The sequence below is a fragment of the Macrosteles quadrilineatus genome, unplaced genomic scaffold (genome assembly GCF_028750875.1).
Source record: "Macrosteles quadrilineatus isolate MER2022 unplaced genomic scaffold, UCM_ALF_1.0 Scaffold_1__1_contigs__length_201487025, whole genome shotgun sequence".
In the NCBI taxonomy this organism is placed as follows: domain Eukaryota; kingdom Metazoa; phylum Arthropoda; class Insecta; order Hemiptera; family Cicadellidae; genus Macrosteles; species Macrosteles quadrilineatus.
The window spans coordinates 98,926,850-98,953,046 of NW_026542594.1; the positions used below are offsets into that span (position 1 = coordinate 98,926,850).

The 26,197-nt window shown below is 35.7% G+C and overlaps 1 protein-coding gene across 3 annotated transcripts in view; it reads left to right on the forward strand.

The window, feature by feature from the left end:
- Nucleotides 1–26,197, forward strand: part of LOC128994426 (aminoacyl tRNA synthase complex-interacting multifunctional protein 2) — an 87,079-nt gene that overhangs the window by 793 nt on the left and 60,089 nt on the right. For 2 of the 3 annotated variants that reach the window (XM_054419027.1, XM_054419104.1), the window contains exons 2-3: nucleotides 8,314–8,511; nucleotides 15,012–15,228. In XM_054419027.1, the coding sequence (XP_054275002.1) occupies nucleotides 8,314–8,511; nucleotides 15,012–15,228 (415 nt within the window). The remainder of the gene's footprint in view (nucleotides 1–8,313; nucleotides 8,512–15,011; nucleotides 15,229–26,197) is intronic. The other variant, XM_054419187.1, reaches the window with a different exon arrangement.

Consider the following 26,197-nt stretch of genomic DNA (forward strand, 5'->3'; position numbering starts at 1 on the left):
GACATCTGTTGTTATTTTAAATGGTTTAAGTTATTTTAGCGAATAACTAACCCCAATTGATAACATTACTGTAGCAAAATATAATAGCAATGTTTAAACAAATATTTAAACACGATAGGCTACTTATACGTCTAATAACTTATAACACTCAGAATTGAAGAAAAAATCTTTCAATATAAAACGGGATTTTTCATTATTCAAAAGTGGGATTAAACAGGCTTTTTGGACACAGTAAGCGGCAATTGTATTATTGGCCGTGGGGAACACTGGTTGAGGGTTGGAATGAAGGCGATCATGTCGGCAGTGACCTAGCTTCTAATAACTTACTGGTATTTTATGAGAATAAATTCTATTTTTTGTTATATTTTTTTATACTCTTATGATTAATATCTAGCCCAACAATAACTTAAGTTAACTGGTGGTTGGTATACTTAGTTTATGTATCGTAGTTGATTTATCAAATTTTCTAACGGCACCAAAGTCCATTTGCTTTTAAAAATTGAATTGTATATTGTAATTATGATTTTACTCTCATATCGTCGTGTGTGGTTTTGTCTGCTTACTTAGTATCAAATGTAGGCTAAACAACTGACAGCTGTTTACACTCCACAAACCTTCCTTCCCTTTCAGTGTTATTCGCTACCGGTACTAGAACTTGGACTCGTCTAAACCACAAATATGTAAATAACTTAACAAAACTGAAGCTTAATATTAATAATTTCACCGTACGCCCACTTAGGAATCTCTCCGACAAAAACTGATTGCATTTTTGGATTCAGCGTGAAAAATACTGTAAACTTAAGTTGTAGACATCTATAAATTACATCATATCCCAGTGTAGATATACAGTACCTAGGCCTTTTAAGTAAAATAATTAGCCTACCTTAACCCTCTATCTGGCGCTGGTCGATTTTCGACCACTAAAACGTGAGTTCTCAGTGGCGCTGGTCTATTATAGACCAAGAGGACATGGGTCGGGTTTTTCTATTATTAAAATATGAAAGCCGTTTTAAAACACAATAAATCTTATACCATTAGAAAGATGAGATTCTGAGGATTCATTTTCATGCATAAAACATTATTGAGTGAGCATTATGTAACGAGAAACATAGTTTGAAAAACTAGAGAGTACAAAATAGATTTTGGCGGTGGAAAGTTTTGGTCACCTGACTTACAAAAACAGCTGTTTTTGGTGATTGTCAATTAAATTGTATACAATATTAGTACATATTCTGAAACTAAAATAAATTCCCTACAATTCCCTCTGAATCTATAAGGTTGATTGTACAAATTTTATTTGTTTTTAAAAATGTCATAAAAACTATGTTTTTGTAAAAAAATCTTCAAAATTTTACATTCCAACGTAAATTTCTCTGAAATTTTAGAATTCAACTAAATAACTATATATTTTCAAAAAGATCTTTTATTACCTATTGTACAGTATCATTTTATTTTTTGTTGATGAATTCTATTATTTCCTACGTGACCAAAAGAAATTTGGTAGTTTTTCAAAAAAGAAAATATGTATGTAGAATTTATTTTTTTATAATTTTATTTTTATGAGTATTTAAAAAACATTGGTATTTCTACGTAGGGAACCAAATTTCACACAACCTTTAGGCCTACATTTAGATAAAATGTGTAAAAAAATTATTTTGTAGTATTCTTGTGGGTTGCTTTTAAAATTTCTAATTTGCATAATCCAAAAATTTGCAAACCTTTTGCTACTACGCCTAAACGCATTGCTAAGAAAAAAATATTTTTATATTATTATATTCTAAATTTATCACTGAAACAGAAAATATATATGTGTGTACTTATATTCACAAATAAATGTTCTGTGGCAAAATATATGATACCACTACAAAAGCGCCAAAATATACCCGCCACTGGTGAATAAAATGACCGCCAGATCTAGGGTAAAAAAAACAAAATTAAGGTTTATACTAATCGAATCAGTATTTTGAATCGCTGCGTAGCCCATTTAAAAAATCTTAAAAAAACCACACCAAAAATCTTCAAAAATAAGGTAACTGCTTGGCTTTTAGACAATCCATTTTATAATATTTATGAATTTTTAAATACATGTGTAGAAATTAGTTTCTGGCTGTAGGTAGATTTATGACAACCTGTTTTAATTTAATTTAACTCTATGACAATGCCTATCTCATGTATATGATCAACGGCAAATAAACCATTTCATTTAATTTAAGAATCTGTAAGTTAGGCATACCCAAAAGTTTTATCAAACTTTAGAGGAATTATCCAGAAAATTAGTATAATAAGTCAACCATCAATGTTTTGGGGGGTAAAGTTTCTTATTATCTGAGCAGCCCTAATAGGCCTATTACTTAATTGAAAAAAAATTAATTAGGACTAACTTAATAATTCATTAAACCTAACTTAGATTCAATATTTTCATAAAGCAAGTTTGGTTACTAATATAATATAAATACCTCGTCACAGCTCTGAAGTTTCTGTAGATTACAGCTGTTTCGGCATCAAAATGCCATCCTCAGATATACATAAATCCACCTGAATTGGCGTCGTTAAACTGTACACACACACGAACACGATAAAAACACGTAAAACAAGAGACAGGCCTGTCTTGTACATGATTGCTACGAGTACGGAAGCTGAGTGGACAACTGCTAGTTCGTTCCAGCTGTGGCGGTATTATCTGCTGGACTTTGATCCCTTGTCTGTGGCTTGCTCCGTTTGATAATGTTATGAAAAATGGTGTGGGATTTAATGCAATTGATCATTTAGTATGGGCTCATTGCTGCTTTTTATTTTATGAGCTTTATAAATCTCATATTCTTCAAGGGTATCTAATCTATTTCCATTAATACAGGCGTGTAGAATTTCTAAGCCGTTGTCCAAATCAAGTAAGTCGTGATTGTTATCAACCAGGTGTTGCGTGAACGTGGATTTTTGTTTGTCAGTTTTTCCGTTAGGGCGATGTTCTTTGTACCTAATGCTAAAGGATCGTCCTGTTTTTCCAATGTATGTACTCGGGCTGTGATCTATCAAAGGCTTTTGACTGTGTAGACCATGCAGTCCTTTTAAAAAAATTAACTAAATATGGGATCAGAGGGTCGAGTTGGAAGTGGTTTGAATCATACCTAACAGGAAGAAGGCAAAAAATATCAATAATAATAGAAAACAATAAATATGAATCTGAGTATGACACAGTTGTAACAGGAGTGCCACAAGGCTCAATTTTAGGCCCAGTTTTATTTACTATATACACCAACGACCTCCTAGAGAATGTAAATGCCAAAATAATCATGTTTGCTGATGACACTACAGCACTCATAAAAGGAAAGCATTTATTAGATATAAAGGAGAACGCAGAGGCTACGATACAAGATCTAGAGCATTGGTTTGTTATTAATGGCCTTCATTTAAATACTAGTAAGACGAGTTTAGTTCATTTTAGAAACTTACAGAGTAGGGAAGGAGAGTTGAAGCTAAGAATTAGTGGTAATGATGTGAAATGCCAGAGTTCAGTAAAGTTATTAGGTGTTGTGTGTGACCAGAACTTAAATTGGCGGGAACATACGACACAGCTATGCAAGAAGTTAAATAGTATATGTCACAACATGAGCTGTCTAACTCATTGCACAAGTATTGAAACTAAAATGACACTCTACTACGGATATTTTTATTCATTAATAAAATATGGAATAGTGTTATGGGGTAATACTGAATTTTCTAAAGAAGTACTAACAGCACAAAAGAAAATCTTGAGAATAATGACTTTAACATGGCCAGGTTCTACATGCAAAAATCTATTTAGAAATTTGAAAATCCTTACAGTACCAAGTATTTATATTTATGAAACTTTAAACCACGTAAAGAACAACCTAACATGGTACTCAACTGAGAAAACCCAACACCATTACAACACAAGAAATAAAAATTTACTGGTTTATCCACACCACTCTACCACTGCTCTAGAAAAAGGTATTTATTACATGGGAATGAAACTTTTTAACAAATTACCAAACAACATGAAAGAAGCCGTCTCAGAAAGATTTTTCAGAGAATGTTAAAAGATTATTGATCAGAAAGGCCTACTACAAAGTTCAAGATTTCTTGAATGATACTGAAATATAATCTAGTGGTTCTAGTCATTTAGTATTAGTTTTGTTGTTTTTGTTGAATGTAATTTTATTTTTATATAATATGTTTGCTGTTACTTGTTCTGTATTTAATTTAATTTATGTTGGTAACAGCTGACCATGTGTAAATAGTTAGGATTGTTTTTATAGTAATGAGAATTGTTGAATAAGTTATGTTTGAGTAAAAATGTTGTGTGTGTGTACTTCAGTAAAATAAAAGATAATTATTGTAACAGTAAAACCTTAGGTGTGAGTAATTTACTTTCACTTAAGTTAACAGTTTTATATTATCTACTTTCATATGTTTATCACATTCAACACTTACGGGAATTATTTGTTTGTGTCAAAATCGTATATTATTGTTCATATATTTATTCTCTGTTAATTTTTTTGTTGCCATTTTGTTACCGGTAGATTTACAAATTTTATACCTTGTTATGTTTGAATATGTTCATGTTGTATTGTAGCACTAAATTTAAGACTGTGATCAACATCTTAGGAACCAATTTCCTGTTTTATTGTGTTTTTTTTTAGAATAATTAAGGACTGAGAATCAATTTTTAAGAGATCAAGACGAAGCACCTGTACATGTGATTTTCAGAAATTTGTATGTTATGTGCAAATAAATTATCATTATCATTATCATTATCGGACAACTAGCACATTTTATTTTATATACACCTGATTGGTCAGCTTTATTGTTATTTATCTTAGGTTTTAACTTAGGATGAAGTTGAATTTACACCCATTGCTATGTACAAAAGATAAGACGTCATCATCTACGAAGTTGTTTTCACAGATATTCTCTAAGAAAGAAGAAGCTAGTTTGAACTGTGGAGCGTTGTCCAAATATATCTCCAAAGGGTTTCCTCTTCTACTTACAAATCGCTTCGTGATGAGCAAGAGCCCGAACGGCGAGCACTTTGCATTTTGCATTCGTATCACACAAGGCACAGGGTCTTCCTCCACTGTGATTGTTGAAGTGTTGAGTGTTACACGATGGCGGTGGTGTTGGACTTTTCCCTAGACACCAGCTAGGTTAGATATCACTTAAGTGTACCATTGAATGTTTCCTCTGTAGCTACCTATAAAGGCTACTCATTTCTTCAGAGACTTCCTGCTTAGCCTTAGGGAGGTCCACTGCTAAGTTACTGCACCAGTTGGTGTCATTAGCATCCTCTCTGACACTACGTTGCCTTCCATCCTTTCCCAGTTATTTTATTGTGATTTCCCTTTTCCATATTTAATAACAGACAGCTTGATAGGGCTAAATTTACCAATAGGCCATCCAGGCCCTGCTTAAGAATGCAAAATATTTTACTTAAGTGGTTAATTGTTTTGGCTACAGTTACGCAGATATCAGATTAAATATCAGTTTTGATTAGGTTCAATATATCGCTTTTAAAAGTAGGCCTATTATTTTTTCTTAAGTAAACATCGAATTGAGTTAATATTATTAGTTTTAGCGAATTTCCCTATAGGGAAGTAGCTATTACCGTAGGTGGCACGGTAAGACATAGACCCGGGACCGATTTACTTTTTCATTTTGATGTCCCCAGAGGCCAAAAACACCATTCGTTCAAATTTTTATATATGTATATATATATATAGACTTATATAAAATTCTCGTGTCACAGTGTTTGTCTGCAAACTCCTCCGGAACGACTTCACCGATCGTTATGAAATTTGGTGTGTAAATTCTGTAGGTATGCGAATCGGACGTAAACTATTTCCAGTTTCGAAATTCTTAAAAGGGCTCCGCCCCAGTGGCTCTGGAGTTTCCCATGTTAACCTTATGAGAAATGGAATTAATGAATCTTAACAGCTGTTTCAATTAAACAAGTTGGTTCTGTTCTATGATGTTCAATAGCATTAAAGTTACAAGGATTACCAACAGGGTGCAGCACTATTATTTCTTTTACATTTATGACAACAGCTAATTTGCAACCAAAAGGTGAGTGAGCGTAGCGAACGAACTTCAACCTGGAGGCAAGTTAGCGTAGCGAACGAGCTAACCTGAAGGCAAGTGAGCGCAGCGAACGAGCTCCAACCTAAAGGTGAGTGAGCGTAGCGAACGAGCTCCAACCTAAAGGTGAGTGAGCGTAGCGAACGAACTTCAACCTGGAGGCGAGTTAGCGTAGCGAACGAGCTAACCTGAAGGCAAGTGAGCGCAGTGAACGAGCTCCAACCTAAAGGTGAGTGAGCGTAGCGAACGAGCTCCAACCCAAAGGTGAGTGAGCGTAGCGAACGAACTTCAACCAGGACGTGATTGAGCGATGCGAACGAGATCATCTTGAAAGTTAAACGTAACGGTACTTTCTTTCCATCGGTCTGTCTTAGGGGAAACCTATAACTTAGGTGATACGAAGTTCGCCGGGTCAGCTAGTATATATATATATATATATACGTCCGTGAACGCGATAACTTGAGTAATTTTTGTCCGATTTTGATGAAATTTGGTTTAAAGGTGTAAAGCGGGATAAACTTGAATGAGTTCGCGAACCAGCACCATCGGACCATGGGAACGGGGCTTTACGGGGGGTTTTATGGGGTAAAAATTGGTTTTTCTCACTTTTGACCCTCAAAACACAAAATTTCCCGATTTCTCTTTAGACCTTTTTAAAGAGCTTAAAAAAACAAATAATTTAGTATATAAAAGTATTTTTGTTTGATTATTAGTAACGAAGAAAATTAAAAAATTGTAAATTTAAAATTCCCATGTTATTCTTATGGAGAATAATGTCAAATCTTGTAGTTTGCTTGTTTATGGATATATTTTGATCACACTTGGCAAATTTATTTATTTTGTACTAAGCTATCAATATTTTACTCAAAAACACACTTTATTAGTTTCCTTGTAGCAGCAAACCTAGGTACTCGTTAAACCTAATGTTATTAAAATATATTTAACTGAAAATTAATTCAGACAAATGGAAATTCGCTTAGTCAGCAGGTTTGCTGCGGCAGGGGTATTTTCCATTTTTATTGATGATTAATAAATGAAACTATCAATATCCAACCAAAATAAAGACTATTTTATTTATGAACCTTAACAAAACAAACAATAACTTAGGATTAAAGTCTCTGCAATTTTCAGTCTACAAATTTAGGGTAAAATTAACCATCAACTTTATTGATGTTTTTATTCATGGTAGGTTAGCCTATACAAAAATTCAATGTGATAGTAATATTGAACCAAATCAAAATTTATAATATCAATATGTAATCCAGTAATATATTGTAGGTTAACTGCGGGACTGTACCCATTGTTTTGTCAGCAAACTTCTGAATGTTATAGGCTACAATAGATGTCTACATTCATTTTCAATCCTTTATGCATCCCGGTAGCCTATTCAAGTTCGAGAAAACACACCCACCTGCAGCAGGCTCTTAAAGTTTGATCTAGAAAGTGAACGATTCTGGCCTGGCATTTGGACCTCATAGTCTTTTTAAACCTTGTTGAAAACCCAAAAGTTCTTGCTTAACAATTTAAAAATAGACTAGAAACAAACTTTAACATAATACCTAAACTGGAAATTCCAATAATTTTATGAAAGCTTATTTACTTCTTGAATGTCAATATTAGTTTGATTTAAATGTATCATGCACACTTGTAGGATTTTCTATGTACGGTAGGCTACTACGGTTGAAAATATACATCTGTAATTGCATGATGAGTATCAAACAATTGTAAGAAAACTTCTTTGTAAACAAATTCCTTTAAACTGAATTTAATGCTGGTTTATCAGTCTTTTACTCTAAGATTCTGTCGTTATTTATAGCATCTCTACTTTAATCAAATTAAAATGTTGTTTGTGTTCAATGAAATGCGGTACCATATTATACTGTAATGATTCCCCATGTCTTGTTCTACAATAATACAAAATTGTTGTAGGCCCAACTTCTGAATTCTTGCCAGGAGTTATAAAATACTGTAGCATAATTTAATCCTTTGAAAGTCGCTAGATTTGGATTTGATGTATACTACATTTTATTTTTCTAATTGGTCACACATCACAGACCAACTAATTGCTCGTCTTCCTCATAAATTTCCACCAGATGAGCAAACTTAATTTTAAAATGCCGTACTGGCGTATGTGACACAAGCAAAAAAATAGATTGATTACTTACGGTAATATTAAAAAATAGTGCTTGTCATTAAAAGTTATGCTGTTGTCATTTTTAGGGATCAACATCTGAAGTAGAAGATCTAAAAAAAAGACAAGAAGAAATTTTGAAACAATTGGCTTTTCTGAAGGAACAGATGCTCTTTCTTAGAGAAGAATTAACTAAAGGAGCTACAAACGTAAAACTCTCCGTAGAATCAAACTGTAACTTAACCGTTTCTTCGTCACACCTAAGAACCACCAATAATCCACATTGGGTAAGGTTTCAAATTAATGATAATTTTTGATAATGCTTCTTAACTTGGTTCATACAAGTGCTTGCCTCATTACTTTATTTTTATTAATAAATCCTATGTATTTTTTCTGATTTTGTGTTTGTGCTTTGGATCACCGAAAAGAATCTAGTTTTGGATTATTATTCTTAAATAATAATTTAAATAACTTCTTGATTAGTATTTTCCGATTGGGCCTGATGTTCATCGGTTTGACTAGTCTAAATTGATTGCCATTATAACAATATATATATATATAACCAAAGAACACTTCAACGGCAAACCCACACTGGATGCTTATAACTCTGCGTTCAAAGATCTGACAGACAATATTAAGACCAAGAGCTTCAGAGTGCAAAATCTGCTCCCCAATGGGGTGTGTCCGAGATCTCGTGCAGATTGAGCATTTTTCCATGAAGATAAACGAGTTTCATGATATCACCGGTGTACCGGTCATAGTTGTCACCAACATGCAACCAGGAGCTCAGCTTGTTCTCCATCATGGACTCTCCCATCCCCAATTCACCCTCAAACTCCGACAAGAATTACAAAAAGTATCACACTCAAGAGAAGTGATTTCACAACAACAATTTCAACTTCAGCTACAATCACCACCTAGTAGCCCTCAACAGCAGTTATAACCGGATCAGCATCCCTCAACACAACAACATCCCTCTGCAATAGAAGTAGTGGCTCCACAGGCTCCCGAACGGTTCCTGGTCATCTCAACTACAATGAGGTGTTGAAGAGGAAACCATCAGTATCAAGTGCCAAAAAGCAGAGTAAATGTGTTGTGTCAAGTGGTGAGAGCAATCAGGTGATAGATGTAGATTCCTCCTTAGATAATAGCTTACATAATTGTCTTTAAACTAAGATATCCTGACAATGACCAAATGCCTGCTAAACTAGTTCTAGAAAAATTTTACAATCACAACAGTATAAAAGCCCAGAGTAATATTAGCTCAGATTCATTAAAAAACAGTGATACTTTTACAGTAAATTTAATTTAGCAATGCACTACAATTGTCAGGGGTTAAATTCAACCAAAATATCAGAGCTCAATTTATTTTTATCACAGTCCAAATTAAATATTAAAGTCATGTAATTGAATGAACTTTGGTTGGATAATGATTCTATTACTTTACTCAATACAATAGATAATTTTAGAAGGGCTGACTCTCATGTCAGAAATAGTGGCCTAAGGGGTGGTTCATGTATATTAGTTGATAATAATTGTAATACTTAACTGTAGGCCTACAGGAGTTTTCTTATTCAAATGAAGATTTTATTTTTGAATGTTCTGCTATCAAACTTGTAGATTTCAATCCAGAATTTTTTTCCATTTATACAGTGCCAAATGATAATTTAGGCTAAGTAAATTGTTTTTGGACAAACTTGAAAAGCTACTTGTTAGTTTTATAACAGGAGATTTTAATATAAACATTTTAAAGGATTATGTAGTCACAAGTAGGTTTAAGGAAATTGTGGAATGTAACTGTTTCTGTTTGCATTTTAATTAGCTACTTGAATAGCTGTCAATTAATTTATAATTGTATAGTGTAGGATTATTGTTATCAGCTGAGTTATAAAGCTATGAATCATCTGGTATTTGGTTTGTTTACATTATTGTTTTGTTTTGTAAATAAATAGTTTTGATTGAGTTTACTTAAAATGAGTTTTATTAATTAATTATTCTATATTGGCGATGAGAAAATGCCTAGGAAAACAGACCAGTCTCAGTATAAGAGTGTAATTGACAGTAGTAACATGTCTTGCATACAAGATAGAATGAGCAGATTTTCATTTAACCCTCCGAGCGTCACTTGTCGAAAAATCGACTCACGACACACTTTGTGTAGTGTCCCTTGTCGATTTTTCGACACACGAACATCGTTTACGGCGAAGGCTCTATGACTGACTGAATCGGATTGAACTGGATCGAGTTAGGTATCGTTCTTTTTGTTAGATTCTAAGCTTTCTCCAGAGGTCTGTTTCTAAGCGCTATTCATTTTAGTTCCGAAAATATTGTAGCAGACAGCTGACGTGTGTATTTGTAAACAGCTCGGTTAACCTCGGACCGATGACTGATGTGTTTTATTACGTTTATCATTGTTTTAGTGTTGAAAATCAAAAGTAGTGATATACGTGGTGCATTATAAGAAGATTTAAGTGATTTTGAAGGGCTGGTTGATGATCCTAAAGAAGTAGGTAGTGATATTGATGTAAATTATCAGCCAGATTCCTAGCTATGGTTAGGCTATGCATTCTTAGCTAAACGCTATGTACTGAAATCTGTTTTTTGCCCATAACTTATTTATTTGCTAATCTACTTCCTTATATTATTATATATTTGTAATCCTCATAAAATTTAGAACAAAGTGGCTATTTTCAAATATTTATAGGCCTATAATTTAGACAATTTCATTGAGCGTGAACTTATTTTTTTTTTCAATTTTTCCAAAATAATTTTTATTTTTACCTAAAGTTTTTTTTTAAACAAATATTCCTTATGTTTTATGTATGATATTGAAGCCCATGATTTTCCAAACAAAATGGTATATAGAACAGTAGAATTAACATTGTTTTAAGCTTCTCAGATCCGTTTTAATAAAACCTTGCAAATGCACCAAAAATAGGCGGACATTAAGGCCTAAACTATGGACACTCGGAGGGTTAAAGAGTATAATAGTGAACAATTCTGGGAAGACTACATAGCTCGTTTAGAGTTGACCTGCAGAGTTATGGGACTGGGTGGTGCTAACACGGAAGAACAAGCGGCTCGGCGAGATCTTCTATTGGCAAATATCGGAGAGGAGCACCTCAGGGCACTGTCGGACCAGATATATCCAAGGGCCTGGGAGGAGTGCACCTACGACGTTCAAAGAGGAATCCAACCGGTTGTTAAAGCCTACACGGACCCTTTTTGCAACAAGGTTTGAGTTTGAAAGAGCAATAAGAAAAGATGGTGAGACATTTATTTGTTTTATAACAGATTGAAGTCTTTAGCTAGAAGTTGTAAATATGGAGATAGCTTAGATGAAAGAGTACGAGATAGGTTTGCAGTAGGAAGTAACTGTCCAGAATTTGAAGTTGAAGTCAGACAAAGATGGCCCGAGGGAGTTAATAACCATGGTGAGCGTGTTAAGTCAACAGTAGTACTAGAGTTAGCTCAATCTATGGAACGCGCAAGAGAAGAAGTTTCCAAACTTTCGTATAAAAATGAGATTTTCAATGTAAGTGACAGTAAGGAAAAGAGGAAACCAGAGGTACAGAAATCTACTCGTTTCAATAGGTGTTATAGATGTAGGTTTACAAATGACCCTAGTGAAGATAGGTGTCCTGCTGTTTCTGCTGTGTGCAAGAAATGTTCAAAGAGAGGCCACTTCGCAAGAATGTACAAAAGTAAAAATAATTTTTTCAATAGAACAGGCGGTAATTTGAGAAAAGTAGATGATTATCGTTATCAAACTTACGATGATGAGTGTAGTTCTGATATTGATGTTAGCGGGACACAAATTAGGTAAGTCAAGAGTAAGGTTCCCAGAGCTGCAATAGATGTAGAATTGAACGGGTATAATGTTAGAATGGAGTTTGATTCCGGGGCTCGGGTAAGTGCTATAAGCTTGTCTCTTTGGGATAAGATCAATTCAAGAGGTGAATCTCTCAAAAAGACGTCTGATGTCATAACTGGCTATGGGAAAAATAAACTAGAAGTCATGGGTAAGGCTTTTGTGGACGTTACTTTACGTAATCGTACTAAACGATTGCCAGTTATTGTATTACTGATGATATTCCATTATTTGGGTTGCCGTGGAGTGTATCTTTCAATCTTAATTTGCCTAGGGAAGTAAGGGTTAGGCGTATTGACAATGGAAAGACAAATAGTAAAGAGACAGATAAAAATGAAGAAAGTTATAGAAAAGAGTTACAAAAAGAAGTTGAGGCATTAACCCAGGAGTTTTCCAAACTCTTTCGTGATGAGTTAGGAACGATATCTGACTCTAATGAAGTTATACATCTAAAAAGTGGAACAAAACCTGTATCTTACGGGGCACGACGAGTTCCATTCCCCTTAAGGGAGGCAGTGGAGCGAGAATTGCAGCGATTAGTACAGGAAGGAGTTTTGGAAGCAGTGGACCCTTCCGAAACACTTATAGAATGGAGTACCCCAACAGTGAACGTAGACAAGGGCGGAGGTAGAGTCAGGATCTGTGGCGATTTCCATACAACCTTGAATCAAAACATCGTTCCGGAAAGACACCTCTTGCCAACCTTTGATGACTTGACTTCCAAATTAATTGATGGAAAGATATTTTCAGTCATAGATCTTCGAGACGCATACTTGCAAATGAAAGTACACCCTGAGTCACAAAAGTATCTTACAATAGCAACTCATGTAGGCTACTTTCGCTATAAAAGGTTGCCTTTTGGGCTTTCCTCGAGTCCGGCAAAATTTCAAAGGTACATGGAAAGTTTAAGTTTACTAAAAGGACTTAATGTCGGAGATATAATCATTTCTAGTAAGGATAAGACTACCCATATAACCACTCTTAGAGAAGTTTTGAGGCGGCTAGAATCAAGAGGAATGAGAGCAAAACTGTCAAAATGTAAGTTCTTTCAGAAATCTGTAAAGTATTTAGGTCATACAATAGATGGAAATGGTATTCATCCCTCCGAAGACAAAGTTGAAACCATAAGACACGCACCAAGGCCAAGAAACGTGAAAGAATTACGAGCTTTTCTAGGAGCACTAAATTTTTACGAAAGGTACATACCTGATCTTCATGCGATCGCTTCGAACTTGAATAAGCTGACTGGTACGAAGACTAAATGGAAATGGACTGACACCGAACAAACTACGTTCGACAAGTTGAAGAATATCCTGTCATTAGAGAAGACATTAATTCCATACGACATATCAAAGCCGATCATTGTTGAATGTGATGCTAGTGAACAAGGGGTTGGTGCAGTGCTGTTACATTTGATGCCGGATGGAACGGAAAGGCCAGTCATGTACGCCTCGAGGACACTAACGGAAGCAGAAAAAAGGTATGCTACAGTTGACAAGGAAGCACTGGCGTTAGTTTTTGCCGTGAAGAAGTTTAGACAATACCTCAGTGGGAGTTTGGAATCACTAAACTACATTCATTCAGCTAAAAACGACCTCCCAGCATCAATTCAAATCAACCATAGATATAATTTTTAGAATTTTAGAATTTTTTTAGAAACATTTTTAGATTTCCAAGGCACCGTTTAACCCTTTATGAAAAAAGTCCGCTATATGCTGGGCTGATGCTGTACAATGTGCTACCTGCAAACTATAAATTGTAAGTGAAAATAATTTTAAAGATTAAATAGGTGAACACTTAATTGACAGAGCTTTTTATTTAATTGCAGATTTTCACAATACCTCTTTAGTTTAGAATAGTTTTATCATTCAATTTTGTTAATTTACATTATCTTCTTGATTACTATTTTATTTTTTATATTCTGATAATTTAACTCTGACAATGCATCTATTCTGTATGTACCAACACATGTAAAGAATGTTATGTGCAAATAAAATATGTCTATGTCTTGTAGCAGCAAACGTAGGTACTCGTTAGACCTAATGTTATTTAAATAGATTTAATTGAAAATCAATTCAGACAAATGGAAATTCGCTTAGTCGGCAGGTTTGCTGCGGCAGGGGTATTTAGAGTAGTTACTGTAAACTGCAAGCTTGCATTAACAGTGTTGCCAATCTTAAAAATGAAATATTCTTTTTAGACACAATGTGATATAATAGAATTTGATTTAATAACATAATAATTTGTAATATTGAAATGAATTGTAATTTAAACTTTAATAATAACTAGCTGTTACCCAAGGGCTTCACCCCGTTTGACTTCATAAGTATTAATAAAACTATTGATTAGTTTAGTTAAGCTGAAAGGAACAAAACAGAATACAGTAATACAAACAAATAATCACACCTGATTTTAATAAGGTATAAAATTGAAAGAATAACATACAAATAAGTACAGCTGAGTTATTTTTAACATTAGGTATATGGAAAGTTCCCTTTAGAAAGGATTTGTCTGAATAATAATTGTAGAATTACACGTTTGTACCAAATTTTATTGAAATCAGATAATTTTTGCTTGAGTTATCGTGCTTACGGACCCAAATATGTATGAATTTGAACAGATGGTGTTTTTGGCCATCAAAACACAAAAGTAAATCAGTCTCGAGTCGTGGGCTTACCATGAGACCTGACCTATGGTAATAGCTTCTTCATTCCCCCTAAATGGGAAATTTGCTAATATACTGACGTGTGGCTTGGTTTTTAACACACAGACAATGCCTTTAATATCAGGATTGAATGTAAAATCGCAACTTAGTCTCAACATAAAACCTAAATTTATTTATTTTTATCTAAGAAAAGTAAAACTTTGAGAATTTTTGCTTCATATAAGTATACTCCTGATAAATTTTTTTTCCAGGATGGTCTGGCTGGTGAGATGGTGATCAACGCCAGCCCAGATAACCCCCCTTACTCTCTGTTGGCGGTGAATCGGTTGTGGCCAGAGGCTCTTAGGCTACAAGTTGTCTGCCACACTCACTCGTCTCTTGTGTCTCTTTCCCCCCATTTGTCATGTTTCTCTTCACTTTTCTTCACACCAGGTCCAAACGTAAAGGCTCGTCTCATCTGGAGTAACAGTATGTAACAATATTTCTTACTATATTTTTGAATTATTTGTTAGAATCCCTACACTGAAATTCCCCCTAAGTGTTTTTTTAGGGGTCCCAAAGCTATTTGTGTTTGATATGAAACATTTTTTGCATTTTGGTGCTAGATTTTAGCCTACATATTTAGTAACATGTAAAATATATTAGGGATGGACGGGATTGAATTTTTAGTTCGGGACGGGACGGGACGGGATTTTTATTTCCTTCCCGATTTTCGGGACGGGACGGGACGGGATTTTTTCTGTGCATAAAAAGAAAGTCTTGAGTATTGCAGTTACCAAAAAAAGACATACAAAATCAATTTTTACCGTTTGTGGTTCTGATCTATAAAAACCAAAAAATGGGTAAAAATATACAGGTACCTATAGAAACTTGTGACTCGCGGTCACGGTGCGATCGTAAAAATGACCGCGGTCACGGGGTGATCGTCGGCATGACTCGCGGTCACGGGATAATCGTCGGTATGACTCGCGGTCACGGTGATCGTCATTATGACTCACGGTCACGGCATGATCGTCATTATGACTCACGGTCACGGCATGATCGTCATTATGACTCATGGTCACGGCGCGATCGTCGGTAGGACTCCACGGTCACGTCGTGATTGTCGGTATGACTCCACGGTCACGGGGTGATCGACGGCATGACTCCGCAATCACGGCGCGATCGTCGGCATGACTCCGTGGTCACGGTGCGATCGTCGGCATGACTCCGCGGTCACGGGCGCGATCGTCGGCATGACTCGCGGTCACGGTGCGATCGTTGGTAAGACTCCACGGTCACATTGTGATCGTCGGTATGACTCCGCGGTCACGGTGCGATCGTCGGTAGGACTCCACGGTCACGTCGTGATCGTCGGTATGACTCCGCGGTCACGGCGCGATCGTCGGTAGGACTCCACGGTCACGTCGTGATCGTCGGTATGGCTCCGTGGTCACGGGGTGATCGCCGGTATGACTCGCGGTCACGGCGCGATCGTCGGTAGGACTCCACGGTCACGTCGTGATCGTCGATATGACTCCGCGGTCACGGGGTGATCGCAGGTATGACTCCGCGGTCACGGCGCGATCGTCGGTAGGACTCCACGGTCACGTCGTGATCGTCGGTATGGCTCCGCGGTCACGGGGTGATCGCCGGTATGACTCGCGGTCACGGCGCGATCGTCGGTAGGACTCCACGGTCACGTCGTGATCGTCGATATGACTCCGCGGTCACGGGGTGATCGCAGGTATGAGTCCGCGGGCACAGCGCGATCGTCGGTATGAGTCCGCGGGCACAGCGCGATCGTCGGTAGGACTACACGGTCACGTCGTGATCGTCGGTATGACTCCGCGGTCACGGTATGATCGTCGGCATGACTCCGCGGTCACGGCGTGATCGTCGGTATGACTCCGCGGTCACGGCGCGATCGTCGGTATGACTCGCGGTCACGGCGCGATCGTCGGTAGGACTCCGCGGTCACGGCGCGATCGTCGAAATGTCTTCGTCTCCTGCGTTCGTGGACCTATCGCTCGCAATAGCGGCGTCATCGGCACTCGCGAAGCGGCAAAATCGCAGACGATCGGACCAAATCCCGTCCCAAAAAATTCCCGAATCAAATGTAATCCCGTCCCGATAATCGGGAATATTTTTTTCCCGAAAAATTCCCGAAATTTCGGGACCCGTCCATCCCTAAAATATATTAATAAAAATGTGAAACTAATACCATACAGACGTAAACATCCCATATATATGGACCAGCTGTCGACAATTTTGTACTTAAAAAGAATGTAGTTGTGTGAGCCAGTCACAGAATTCGCTAGTGTAGTGTCTAAAATTCTATTTACTGACCTATTTATTGTTGCTGACTTAGTTTATGGGTCATAACAGTTGTTATAGCGCATAATGTCATTCTATCAGTTTGACTTAGTAAAAAAACATAGTGTATTTGACAGGAATTAATAATTTAGATCAATGCTATCTGTCTGGGGCTTTCATCGACTACAGTAGACTCTCAGTTATCTGGCAGATATAGGACAGTGATACTGCCGGATTACTGGAATGTTATCAATAAAAACACTTAAAATGCACTTAGAACATGTCTCCAAAGTACGCACGATCAGAAACAGCTATTGCCGCAATCGGACATGACGACGATGATGTTTCCGTAATCGTGGGAGTCGTTGTAACGCCTAAACATCCGCAGGAGATGTTCATGATTTTGCCTCGATCGTGCATGACATCGATGATGTTTCCGTGACCGCGGGAGTAGATTATGATGTCTAAATGGCTGCGGGAGATTATCAGAATTTTGCTGCAATCGCAGAAGACCTCACCCGTCAAAAGACGCCGGAGTGGTACAGTGCCAGATTAGAGAGGGTCTACTGTACGATTGCCTGCAGTGCCCTCGGTCTGCACTTAATTTTACAGAATTTGTAGAAGACTTTTAGTCTAATTGTTATATAAAAAAACCTTAGGTAGTAAATTAAAATTTCTTTTGCCATTTTGTTCACAATAAAATTGTCTTAAAAAAATGTGCAGTTAGATAATCAAAATAAAAAAAAATGAAAAAAATTTAAATAGTTTTTTAAAAGTAAACTTTATTTACAAGTTCTGAGATTAATCCAGACACCAAATGACACTATTATCATTAAGTTCAATTGATTCCCTACGTAGAAAAATCACAAGTGTTGTTTACTTCTTTAAGTACCTTGCAATGGGTTCAGTATGCAAAAGAGACAATGTTGGTTCTTTGAAAATGCCTTAAAAATGGTTTCACACCTACCATTTAAATTAGAAACGAACAAACTAAACTGTATTACTTAGCTTGATAATAGTACGTCTTTGTTAACTCAGACTGTGAACACTTATTTATGCTACCTAGGATACAAAGTCAATGATAGATTTTAGGTTCAGTAGAACCTCTTTAATCTGGACCCCCATTATCCGAACGCCTCATTGCTGTACTCTATACACAGTACACTAGTTCTTTATTGTATACTGTATTTATTGATATACACACCGTGATTGTTTCTATTGTAATGTACAGTACTGTTTATTCACTATGTTTACTACTGTATTAAATAAACACTGTATTTTACTTTATAAAACATTTTGCACTTTTCCCGTAACAATTACAATTCATTTTAGCCACGTTTTAGCTATTGTTATGTTAAAACAACAATCTATCTTCTATATATATAATACGGTAAGCCAATTTTTGTAATCAGAACTCCTCCCTCATTTTTGGACCGATTTTGATGATTAAAGTGTCAAAAAAATTGCCCTGATCTGTAGTTTTGCTAAGTGTTTTTAATTTTTTGAAATCTTTATCAGTGTGGGCAGGATCTTCCATCAAAGTTGGGTTTTCTCCCATAAGATTAACATGGGAAATCTAAATATTTAATTGGAAACTTTGTCTCCACAAATTTGAGAGAACGGCTGGGCGTAGAAACTTGGTAGAGGTGTCAAAAGAAAGGTCTCGGTCTGTAGGTGAGCCATCAAAAGAAAAACAAAGTAAATTCCCTTAGGGCTCTGCCTCAGAATCCTTTAAGTTCCCTTGCCAGATTGGTTTACATTATCGTCATATGGATAGTTTTTCACTTCTTTATAATGAGACAGCTGTTAGTATGTAAATTGCATTTTAAACAACACATTTTATAGGGAGTTACTGAGTTTGTCAAAAAGAAGTATTTGCAATGTAATTTTCTGATTTTAACATTTATTTTGTTCTGCATTTTTGCAATATAACGTTCAATTACGAAATCATTGAACAATCTTAATATTAGGCCTACAGTAACTCTTAAAATGATTTCTTATCGAATTATCATATATCTATTGTACAGGTTGGTGTCTGCTTTTTGACCACTTTTGCAGATATTTTGTCATTTTTTTCAAGACATCATCATAGGTTCATGAGATTATTTTCATACATGTTTTCAATTATTAGAAAATATTTTGATTGTGTAATACAATACAAAATAATACAAGTGCAGAAGAGCACGTTGCCCATATGAGCCGTGTCCAGAGCCATTTTAATGGATTGTGATATTTATTAATTCGGCTTATATTTCTTTTAACCAACAGATTATTCATTTGCAGAAGAAGTTCATTGTGCTCTTATCGTGTCTAATAACATCCAAACACAGAATTCTTGCCTGAAATAGTACCTATATCGTGACAGATGTTTTGCAGTGGCCTATTACGGACCGTGGCCCACTTGGTTAGCCTTAAGTGAGATTTGTAAAAATAACACTACACTTTGACTCTAAAACAAATTTCACAAAGAGTAATTACCAATTAAGCAGTTACTGTTATGACAGAAAGGTCGTATTCCTTATGAACTATATCCTCATCCTTTCTAAGATACTTTGATTAACAACAATGCATGCAAACCATTTACGTAACAATTTACAGTATTTGCTTTTTGGAAATGCAGCATTGCTTTGTCATTTGCATTATTTGTTGCCAATGAAGCCGCATGACAATATGAACGAGGTCCCTCATTTCAAGAATAAAAGCCAGCTTTACTACAAGTATATTCCATTACACCTAACATTCCGAAGATATATTATATTGAACACTATATGTAATTCATAAGGCTGAGACAACTGACATCCGCATGTCATGGAATCAGAGTTATGCAAAAAAAATGTTATTGCGAAATTTATAGGGTTATTCATTGGCACATTTTTAGCGAATTTCCCATGGGGAATAAGCTATTACCGTAGTACTCATGGTAAGACCCGGACCCGGGACCGATATAATTTTTCATTTTGAGGTCCCTAGAGGCCAAAAACACCATCCGTTCAAATTCATATATATTTCACATTAATAACCAAAGCGGATAAAGGGAATTCAGTTGTTGTCATTAAAAAGAATGATTATAAAGAAAAAGTCAATACATTTCTTGAAAAAGGAAAGCTTAAACTGTTAACAAAAGATCCAACAGAAGAATTTATAAAAATAGTCAACTCCACTATTACAAATTGCAAAAGTGTAACGGTTAAATATTGAGTGTAGGACCGTTGCCGTTCGCAATTCAAATAGCGCGGGGTTGTAGTTCACCGAGCGGCCACGCACTGCACCAGCGTCGCGACCCCTATATAAGCAGCACGGGACAAGGGCTAATCACTTACTTGAGCGCTGGGCGAATAGCTAGCAACATCTCTCCCTGGTAAGTGGAGTGGAGTATATCGCGAAACCTTAGGTCGAGGGCGGAATAGCCCGGTAATAACCAGTGGTGGAATAACCCTGGAAGCGTCGAATACTAGGGTTAGGCTGAGGGCGGAATAGCTCTCGGACCGCGTATTGCGAGACGATAGGTCGAGGGCGGAATAGCCCGGTAAATAAGCCAGTGGTGAAATAACCCTGGTAGCGTCGAATCCTAGGTGTTAGGCCGAGGGCGGAATAGCTCTTGGATCCGCGCATATACATTGCGAAACCGTAGGTCGAGGGCGGAATAGCCCGGTAATTAGCCAGTGGTGAAATAACTCTGGTGTCGTCGAATAGTAGGTGTTAGGCTGAGGGCGACAATCGAATCGGTTAATTGTAAGTATAATTGGTTTTAATTCCAAGAGTGAAACACGGTATATCCATTAAATAGAGGTTTTATTTTATTTTCGAAGTTAATATTTTAGTTTTATTACGACCAGTGTTTCACTCACGGAATTAAGGCCTAATTATTAATTTGTTTAAATTAGGGCCTAACCCGGGCAGTGATGAATGTGTCATTCACTGAAAGCTGATGCTTTAACGACCATATCTGAGCCCATATTTTAAAACTTAACTATTATTATTACTACTAACCCTGGACTAACTCAATTAGATTAGCTATCCGAGGCCGACAGTACAATTTTGTCCCAGGACAAAATTGCACCGTCACAAAAGTATTACACAAAAAGAAAAAACTTCATTGAAAGTACCAAATCCAAAGTCACCTACATTACGAGCACAACCGAAAACACACAAACAAGATATTCCGATTAGACCAATTGTAAATTTCCGTCAAGCACCTACATACAATCTATGTAAGTATTTACATAACAAAATAAAACAGAACATAAATATGAATAATGTTATAAATGTAGCCAATACATATGAATTAATTGACAAAATCAAAGATATTAACATACTACACAATTCTTTATTTCTTTCATTTGATGTAAATGACATGTACACGATCATACCGATAGATGACACAATTAAAATAATGAACAACAATTAATAGTACATGGAACACTCACAACAACTCAAATTAATGACTTAGTTAGACTAACCAAAATTACATTAAACCAAAATTATTTTCATTATAATCAGTCATTTTACATTCAAGAAGACGGTTTACCTATGGGTTCTCCTCTGTCTGGACTTCTAGCTGACATTTACATGAATAATTTAGAGAAAACCAAAGTTTTAATTGAAAGCAACCCTTACAAATCCAAAATTATATACTGGCACCGATATGTTGACGATATCCTTTGCCTTTTTGAAGGAACACAAACAGAAGCAAACAATTTACACGAACACATAAATTCAATCTCGACACAAATTAAATTCTCAAAAGAAATACAACATTCGCACATTAACTTTCTAGATATAACCATTTCAAAAGAAAAACACATTCACAGATTTAAAATTTACCGAAAACCAACTACAACAAACAGTATCATACCTTCACATTCTAATCGTCCATGGCAACATAAATTGGCAACATTTCATTCATTAACACACAGACTTGTAAATATTCCTATGTCCACTGAAAACTTTAACAAAGAAAAAAATACTATTATATATTTGGCAGTGAAAAATGAATACAATCCATCTATAATTGAAAAAATGATAAATAAGAAATTTAAGAGAAAACTTCAAACACAAGGAACTACTTCAGGAACAGAAAACAAAAATTTATTTGTATAGGCCTACCGTACAATACCAAAATGAATAAAGCCCTAAGAAAAACGTTCAACCGTTCAAATATAATAATCAGTTATAAAACACAAATTAATACTTTTCAAAATATCAATAACAAAATTTCAAAAGAAAATATAGGTAACCAAAATCAAGACAATATAAGAAAATCAGGTATTTATGAAATCAAAATGTTCTAATTCTTCAAGTCGGAAGTTTTGAAAAACAGTTCAAAGAACACATTCAAGCATTAAGATCAGGAAACCGCACAACAATGAAATATAATTTTGCAGAACATTTAATACAAACAGACCATGAATACAAAAGCATTCACGAAAATTTAAAAATCCTTGAATATGAAAAAGACAAATCAAAATTACATGTTAAAAAAGATTTTTACATTTACAAAAACTATAAACAACAACCAGAAAATTTACTAAACACAATGAACATCAACAAATCCAATCCAATATTTGTAAAAATCCTGCGGTTAAATTAAGAGAGAAAATTATTATATATAGTATAAAAACCATTTAAAACAGAAGAAATCTAGAGTCATCAAAACCAATGAAATCATATGATTGTATTTATTACTAAGATAAAATGTTTATTTATTTGTTAGATATAAAAACAACATGACTATGACATAATCATCGAAACTAGTCGTTGTTAACCCTCCGAGTGTCCATAGCAGCGACCACAGAATTAAAATAGACCGGGCATGCCGAGCGGTTAGAGTGAAGCCTGTCTCAACGCCTCGTACATATCCAACATGGCGGCCGCAGTGATGAGTCACCCAAGTACCGCACGCGCTCGACTCCAGGTAGCGCAAGTGGACTAACTTCCGCTAAGCTTCCGGCTACTGTGACTGTCAGTCATCTCACAGTTATGGAGCAAGAGGCCATACAATTCATTTGGCGATTTGATAGTTTTGATTTTATTCATCAGCATGCCCTTATGTTGTGTTGCGTATGGGTGTTTCAATAAAGGACGAGTTGGAGGAATCACCTACCACAGGTGAGTCGTAAGTTTGAGTTAAAATATAATTCATAATTTAAAATTTAACTCAACAAATCAGATATATTTTTTTTTTATTTTATACATAATATATGTCCTTATTTTAGTTTTCCTGCGAATGAAGATTTACGGAGAAAATGGACTGTAGCTGTAAAAAGAAAAGACTGGAAGCCCACGAAATACAGCAAGTTTTGTTCTGTTCACTTTCGAGAAGAAGATTTCGATCGAACATCGCTCTCATGTGTGAGGCTTCGGGAAGGAACAATCCCCTCAATCTTCCCAGCAATTTCAGAGGTAAAATTACGTCGTACGTTAAAGCGGAAACAAGACGAGCCAGAGCCATTACATTCGGAACCACAAGTCAGCAACGTCAAAGTCGAATCACCGACAAAAAAAATAAAGATAGAATTATTGAAAACAAAATCTTCTCTGTTTAAGCAAAAGAAAAAAGTAAAATCATTGCAGCAAAGAAATAGAAGGCTAAAAAAGAGAGTTTGTTCTTTAAAAAATATCATAAAGTCTCTCAAAGAAAAGCTTAATATGCATGATGAAGCATGTTCTTTTTTAACTTCAATTTCCCAAACAAGTGACTGCTTGATAAAAAGGTCCATTAATAAAGCCTTAAATCCAAAACTAAAAGAAACCTACGATGATAGGTTGAAAGCATTTGCCATCACATTGCACTTCTTATCGCCAAAGGCTTATTTTTTCGTAAGAAAAACTTTTAACACAGCTTTGCCTCACCCTAGAACATTACGCCAATGGTATTCAAGCGTCAATGCGGACCCGGGATTTTTGACTGAGGTATTCCGAGCGCTAAGGGAACATTCAGAAAGCTCATCAAATACACCGATTTGCTCACTAATGTTTGATTGTATGGCCATTCGCAAAAGATTAGAATGGGATGGCAAGCGTATGCATGGCACTGTAAATGCGGGGGTTGCTGTCAATGACGACTCGGCACCCATGGCTACTGAGGCCCTTGTTTTTCATCTTGTATGTATTAACTCATCGTGGAAAATTCCTCTAGGGCATTTTTTTGTAGCTGGAATGTCAGGTGAACAACTTGCTGGCTTGGTTAAACAGTGTCTAGGCCTTCTTAGTGATGCTAAAATTATGGTAGCAGGCTTAACATGCGATGGGACGGCTAGCAACATAGCAATGGCAAACCTGCTAGGTTGTAATATAAATGCTACAAATCTTGTTTCGTCGTTTGTAAATCCTCATACTAATGAGCCCATGCATTTTTTCCTTGACCCTAGCCATATGATAAAACTTGTAAGAAATACATTTGGAGAATCAAAAGTTTTGTTTGACCATGACAATAACGCTATTGAGTGGCGATACATAGAGATGTTGCATTCCATTCAGAAAAAGGAAGGACTTCATCTTGGAAACAAACTAAGCAATATCCATATCAACTATACCAAGCAAAAAATGAAGGTAAAGTTTGCAGTGCAAGTTTTAAGCACATCAGTCGCAGATTCTTTAGAATATCTTTTGCAAAACAAAGTCCCAGGTTTTGAAGATTGTGCTGCAACGATAAAGTTGATACGTATTTTTGATAAAGTATTTGACATCCTCAACTCCAGAAGTATCAGGGCTAGGTATGAAAAACAAGCGATGTGCCCATCAAACTTCAAAAGGATCTCAGAGTTTCTTGAAATCGCAGAAAGTTATATATCTGGATTAAAATATTCAAATGAAATTCCAATTTTGAAATCACAAAGAAAAACTGGTTTTATTGGCCTGCTTGTTTGCATCAAAAGCACACTTGCTCTGTACAACACATTTGTCATGGGTGAAAATAAACCTTTAAAGTATTTCCCGGTTTACAAAATAAGTCAGGACCATTTAGAAAGGCTATTTGGATATATTCGATCACGAGGAGGTCACAACAACAACCCCTCATGCAAACAATTTACCGCGACTTTTAGGAGAATACTTCTCCATAGAGAGCTCGAGGAATCTGACTCTGGTAACACTTTAATCCTAAACAAAACGCGTATTCTACAACTAAAATGTCCCAGAGATGAAATCGAAGAGATCAATTCTTCTACTTCAGACTGGAGATCAGTTGAAGCCAACGAAACCTCTGTGAATGCAGACAATTTAGACTTAGATGAAGAAGAAGAGAATATTTTGAATATTTTAGGTTCCACCTCAGAAGTAAAGCAAGACATATTAGAGTATGTGGCCGGTTACATTGCTAGATCATTGCGTTTAAAGATAAAGTGTATTGAATGTCAAAACTTACTTGTTTGTGAAAGACCAATGTTTGAAAAAACCAATCTTATTAGTTGTAAAAACCGTGGTGGATTGATACAACCATCTTCGGGACTAACAAAGCTTTGCTTACTAAGTGAATCAGTCCTACACTTTTTTCTAGTCACTGACACATTGTTAAGAACCAATAATGTAGTAGACGTAATGGTATCAAAAGTTTTAAAAAAATGTATTGGCCTTAACCTGTTTCCAAATGACCATTTCTTGGATCAGGATCCTATTGATAATCATTTTTTATTGTTAACTAAGGTAATTTGTAAAAAATTCTTCACAATCAGAATACATCACCACACAAAAATTCACAATGAAACACTTCACAGACAGAGAATCAGAAACCACCTTACAAAAGCAATTACTTTTATGGGACAGTAAATCGAAGTAAACGAGATATTTATTCAAGGTACCAATAAACATGAATTAACTCAATTACAACAATTTACTGTACTATATTATTCACTAAATGTACAATGGTTATTGACGGATGCAAAATCCTTACGAGTAATTGATATTATTGTTTTTGATTATTATTTTTATGTTTGTATGAAGCTCTTTGTCGTTACAATGTTTTATGATGTTTGTTTTTGTAAATAAATAATTGTATTTGCCATTGTAGCATGACTATATATTCTATATTACCACCTTAATTTAGCACTATAAATTTTTTTGGCTTTCAGCAATTTGGTGTAGTATTTGATTTTATATTTATACACAGATTTACTGATTTGACTAATGACTGAGTTTGTATTTA